At 41.6% G+C, this 6,000-nt stretch overlaps 1 protein-coding gene across 12 annotated transcripts in view; it reads left to right on the top strand.

Annotated features, from left to right (window-relative positions):
* Positions 1-1,482: 1,482 nt before the first annotated feature.
* Positions 1,483-6,000, top strand: part of SLC35B3 (solute carrier family 35 member B3) — a 59,968-nt gene continuing 55,450 nt past the window's right edge. For 5 of the 12 annotated variants that reach the window (XR_011965899.1, XR_011965896.1, XM_072603779.1 and 2 more), the window contains exon 1: positions 1,723-1,900. Coding sequence is in view for 5 of the 12 variants with exons in the window: in XM_072603779.1 (XP_072459880.1) it covers positions 1,805-1,900 (96 nt within the window). In the remaining 7 variants the exon portion in view is untranslated. Of the gene's footprint in view, positions 1,599-1,702; positions 1,920-6,000 lie in introns of those variants that run through there. The other 7 variants (XM_072603787.1, XM_072603780.1, XR_011965897.1 and 4 more) reach the window with 7 other exon arrangements.

Genomic DNA, 6,000 nt, shown 5'->3' with positions numbered 1-6,000 from the left:
GGGAGGTGAGGTAAGGAAGACTCGGGTAGCCCAATACAGGCCTCTAGGCTTGGCATCTACTGGAACACCAACTAGGGGCAAACATAAAATTGAGTTTCCCAGATCCAAAGAGGGATCAGAAATTTGTAAAACTCAAATGACAAGGGGAGCAATCAGACTTTGTCCTAGATCAGACCTCTTAGGATGCAACAAAAATTTACAGGTACCTGGCCTGAGCTACTTCAGAGATCTTTTAAGAACAAAGCACTCTAGTACTGAGGACAGATGTCAGAATGCCTGAATCTATGGTACAGATTAGTTACATCAGCTTTTTGTGATATGCAATAATAATAAAATAAATAATAAACTAAAAATGCAATTTTAAAAAGCTTAAAAAGTAAACTCCAAATGCACACACAAAAAATACTTTCAGGTAAAATAGTCTGTAACCTTAAAGAGTTGTCTTGGGCATTGAGAGCTTCAACGATTTGCCTATGGTTACATTTCTAGTTTGTGTAAGACAGGACAAGAGTCCCCATCTTTTAGACTCCAATATTGGCCCTCTATTGGTATTGGACTTATTATCCAGCCTTTATTTAGAGAAGCAAGTGGCTGTGGAAAGAAACGGGCATCAGAAGAAATCTGGATTCAAACCTAGCCTCTGACACTTCTCTGAAACATTTTTTTCATCTCTTAAAATAGCAGAAATAACACCTATCTCAGAGGGCTGGAGTCCCAGTATTTGAGCACAAATTCCTACTTTCCCATTTACTGCCTTTGGAACCTTATGCAAGCCACTTCAAACCTTTTTTGGACCTGGAAGTGACAATGAGGAGTAAGATAGCAAAAAAGCAACTAGCTGGAGCTCAAGATGCAGTAGATATAACTGGGGGAGAAGTCGGGAAGATCTGAATTAAAATCCAGCCTTAGATTACCTAGTGGTTGCATGACCCTGTGCAAGTCACTTAACCTCCGCTTACCTCATTTGTAAAATGGGGATAATAATAGCACACAGCTTCCAGGATTGTTGTGAGGATCAAATGAGATAACGTTTGGAAAGCGCTGGGCACAGTGCCTCAGAGACAGGTTGCTCTATAAATATTAGTAATTATTATTTTCACTATTAGCCTCCAGCTCTATGATCATAAAGCATACAAAGTGCTTTGCAAACCTTCAAGGGCTACCTAAGAATCATCTACTAGAGGATCTTTGGAGGTGAGCAGAAGCAGATCAAGGTTTTGCTCGCGATCACGGTAAACTGAGGTACTCCCATGTCGGTAATGGTGGGGCAGATTTCAGAGCCGGCAGTCTGAGCAGCAGAAGGAGCGACCTCCACGAAAGGCAGGGCCCTGGGGCGGCGGGGGCGGAACCACGTGCGAGCTCCGGGGCCGCGATTCCCCCTCCCCGAGGCACCGCGACTGGCAGCTAAGGCGGGGAGCGCCGAGCAGGAGGATGAGCACGCTCGAGCCGATCGGCGCTCGCCATCCTCCCACGTCATTGTCAGCAGCTAAGTGAGCGGAGGCCGGCTCGCTGCCGCTACCTCAGCGGCCGCCTCCGCCGCGCTTCGTCCTTCACCCCGGCGCGGAGAGCGAGCCAACACAGCGCGTATCAGTTCCGAGGTAACGAACCCCGCGCGCCCCCCAGGGTCCGAGGAGGGGGGAGGGCGACCGAACGGAGAGACCCCAACTGTAGGGATGGCAGTAGGCGGGGCCGGCGCCGCTCTCGCTTTTGGTTCTGGGCGAGAACGCGCGCGCGCACATACAGATGCGTACGCACTACGCACGCACGCACGCACACACGCGGAAGTGAGACGCGGGCGCCCGGGATGCAGACCGTAGCAGAGGTGGCGGCGGCAGAAGGTGATTTCGGCGGAGTTGGGGGGTCTGCGACGGATCCACCTGGGCTCCGGCCACCCTCCCAGGTGACCGCTTCTGCCTGAGGTGGGCGTGGCCTCGGCATCCTGCCCACCTGCAGGGAGACACCCCTGTCCTCCCCCCACCTAGACCTGTCCGCCGCGTCTCCCATTCGACGCTTCCCTCTGTAGCCCGGCCCCCTGCTCCCACCTGGGCCTACACCTGTTGGGCGCCGCCGTGGTCACACTAAGCGCTCCTTGGTTTTTTGACACCTCGAGGCTGGTCCAGGTTTTATGGTCTGGCCCCCTGTCCCGTGTAGTCGCTGGAGCCAGTATTTAATTGCCATTTCCTGGTTCTGGGGCGAAAAGTCTCTATGAGCGCTTCCGTGTGAAGGACAGGTGCGGAAGACTGCCGCTTTTAGCCCTGCTGAGGAATTGAATTTTGTGCCATGAAAGTTATCTGTAAATGTCTTGTTAAAGTAGCTGACAGTTGTCTGCGTATGAAGCCCTCTTAAAAATACAAGCGAGCGTTGTCTGTGTAGATGCACATGTATTTATATGTTAAGTGTAGATACAGATGAGAGCGTTGAATGTGTATGTGCGTGTACATATATATATACGTACACTCAGTGCTCTCACTTGTGTATATATGTATATTTTGTACATATTTGGTGATTTTTAACGTGGTATACTGAGATATTTAAGTCTGATCTGCAGTCATTTGTTAAGCACCAACTCTGCTAAGCATTGAAAATTCAAATAGTGGCGAGAGACGATCCCTGCCGTTGAGTTCCCAGTCTAATTGGGTGTGTTCTTAAAATAATTGGATTTCCATCACTTAGATTTCCCATCCTCCCACTTATCAACTTAAGATTTTGCGACCAAAGTGGCAAAATATTTGTTATTTTGTTGTATAGGGGAGAGGGGAAACACTAACAATCGTTTGTCTTGGCTCTCAGGGTAAGCACTTTAAAAAGTCCTTAAAAGTTTAGACAGCTTTTGCACTAAACTAGACCTTTTTTCAGAAGCAGTCCTCTGCATTAGTAACAAAATAGATTTTTCTTTTTGCCAAAAGTTCCCCATACCCATGAAATCACAAGTCCATACCAGAAAAAAAAAAATTCCTCAAAACAAGGTTGGTGTTGAATCTTAACTGTACTTTGAAACAGTAGACAATAAAAGAATATTGATAATATTAGCTTTGCATGTAGTTCACTATGAGCAGTGATCATAGAGACCATTTCTAAGACATGCCCCTTCTTCCCCCTTCCCCATACTCAGTCACATCTACATTTAACTTGAGTTATGTAACTAGAACCAAGCTTGCTTCTAATGTCATGGTCATTTGGGTTTGGAATATCTACTATTTCATTGTGGAGGACTAAAAAAAAAACCTTAAGGATAGAAAAAAATGGGACCAGATTAAGTAGTTAAATAATAAGTGTGGCCTTTCAGAGGGTTGATTTTCATTGTAATATTACTGACCCATCAAAACCTGCAGTGTGATGCAATAGACTTAATATACTTCATTTTAAGGCAGAAGACTTGGTTTCAGATATCACTTCTGCTACTTTTAGTCCCCATATAATTTTGAGCAGGTCTTTTCTCAGCTTCAACTTCAGTTTGATTCAGAAATCATTGAACAAATGTCTACTATTTAATGTCTATAAAATGAGGGGGATTAGACTAAGTGCTCTCCAAAGTCTTTTCCAGCTCTAAATCCTATGAACCCAAGTGCTAGGAACCCTTCAACTAGAGAAATATCAGAAGTTTACTCTGCCCTTGGGAAACTTCAGTTCCTAAATTTCTTGGTTGACTTTAATAGTAAGCCTTAGGGCAGTGGATTCCCAGTCCTGGTTTTACAAACATTTTATAGTACTATATCAAAGATTTCTGTTTTCCGGGGTGTGGGGGCTCTCATATGATTACAACACTAAGTGGTTATAAGAATTACCAGTTATGAGCATTGTGAAATTATAAAAGCAAAATTAATTTTTCAAATGAGTATATGTCAATTAGGATTTTTCCTAAGTCCTTTTAGAAATTAATAGGGTTATGAAATAAAACAGTGATAGTATTTCACAACTTCCCAAAGTGAAGCTATTAATCTAATATCTTAGAACTTCAACCTCCCAGTTGGATTAAACATGATCATACCAGTACATGTTAGTGGGCATAGTTCCTTGGTTTAATATTATTCATTATAGAATATGACTTTCTTTAAATAATTTTTGTTACTGAATAAAACCTGTATTGAGAGTCTTCCTAAATTAACCAAAATGTTATTTCTTTATATTCAGGAATTTTGTTTCTAAAACGGTATACTTTTTAGCTTCTGAAAACATTTTTGTTAAATTTGTGCATTTTAACTACTATAAGGCCTCTAAACATATACAAACTTGTTATTTTAAATTGTTCTGTTATTTCATGCCTGTCATGTTAAGAATGGTATAAATCCTTCTAAACTTAGAGTTCCTACAAGTTTGTGCTTGGAATCTATATTATGTTATTAAATTTTATTACATTTAGTGAGTGGCTTATTGAACAGTTTTTCTATCACTGCTAGCTGAAAAAAGACTTTTCATTCTGGAAGTTCAAACAAAAACACAAAAGCTATCTCATCATAATACTTAACATTAGACTCCTGCCGACTGTCTGCCTCTTCCGTCCTAAATTACTTGCCTCTGGTTTCCTGGTTCCCTTGTCTGATTTGGGATCACAGAAACATGTTTTTAGTAATCCAGCTCCTTTGACTTCTTTTGCCTCTGCTTAATGAATGTGGTATTGTAATGTTAACTACCCAAAAGATTCTGCTGGGATGAAGTGACAACTTTAAAAGAAATGACATTTTCAGAGTTTTTAGCAGGTATAAAATCTACATAGTGGAAGAAAACATAGGAAAGAACCAATGCTAAGAAGTAGGGGAGTCCTTGCTTTGTGATACTTTCCATTACACATAATCACTCTAATTCTTTGTCACTTCGCCATTATCAATTTAAAATAAGTACAAGTATCAGTGTTTTGCAGCAACTCAATAAAAGAAATTTTGCTATTATTAAAAGAGAAAAGTTTTTCCAAAAGTTATTTGTCAATGGGTTGATTAATCTAGAACCCTGACAGTGCATTGCTATGCAGTCCTTTCCTTGCATTGACAGAGCTTCAGGAAATAGTTTTTCCCTCTCTCCCCACTTGCTAGGATTTTAAGTATCGGAATATCTGCCCTGGAGGCTTTTTGCATATCCCTTTCCCAGATCCTTGCTTCAGAAGCATGCCAGGGTTAGAACTGCACCATCTGTTATCTACCACCCTGGAGTGATTCACAAAAAGTCTGAGACTAAGAGGGATCCTGGACTGACCCCATTGCAGTTCTCTCTCTCTCTCTCTCTCTCTCTCTCTCTCTCTCTCTATCTCTCTCTCTATCTCTCTATCTCTCTCTATCTCCCTATCTTTTTTCTCTCCCTCCTGCCTTCCCTTTCTTTCTCTCCCTCCCTTGATTCAGAAATGAATTTGATATACATTATGTCAAACTCATGTATGGTATATTTGCCTAGAGCCATGGTGGCAGGTTGATCTGGGAGTCTGGTTATTTCATGCACTAGAATGTTGACAACAGAAAACAACACCACTACAGCCGCAAAATTCTTCCTCTCCTTTCACAAATACTCTACGTGGGCTGAGGATTTTGTTCACTTTAACAAAGCAGGAAGTAGCATTACCATATGGTATTCTCTCACCTTCCCCTAGCAGCAGGTCAGGATACACAGAACCAGAGGATACATATCTAATTATATCATTTTAAAAGTGTGAAAATAGGATTTGTTCCATAACATTTTACTTTAGAGATAATTGCATTCTGTCCTTACACACAAATGTAAAACATGAAGTCTAAATGTATTGTTGTACATGTATTATTGTTGTGAGTGTATTATGTTGGCTCAATAATCTACTGTTATTGTATGAGTATTGTATCTGTGCTGCATATTCCAGAATATGATACTGAATTACAAAAACATGATAGTGTGCATTATTAAGTATCTGCTTTGAATGCAAAACAAGGGGTTTCGACAGAGTTCTCTTTGATTACTATAAACATTGGTATGTTTGATTTAATATATGGGAGATGCAGCCAATTTGAGAATCAGCCAGCTAACCTAACGTTAAGTCCCTGA

This window comes from Notamacropus eugenii, chromosome 4 (genome assembly GCF_028372415.1).
Source record: "Notamacropus eugenii isolate mMacEug1 chromosome 4, mMacEug1.pri_v2, whole genome shotgun sequence".
NCBI classification, from domain to species: domain Eukaryota; kingdom Metazoa; phylum Chordata; class Mammalia; order Diprotodontia; family Macropodidae; genus Notamacropus; species Notamacropus eugenii.
Note: the sequence above shows the minus strand (reverse complement) of the source record. Positions and strands in the feature narration are given on the sequence as shown.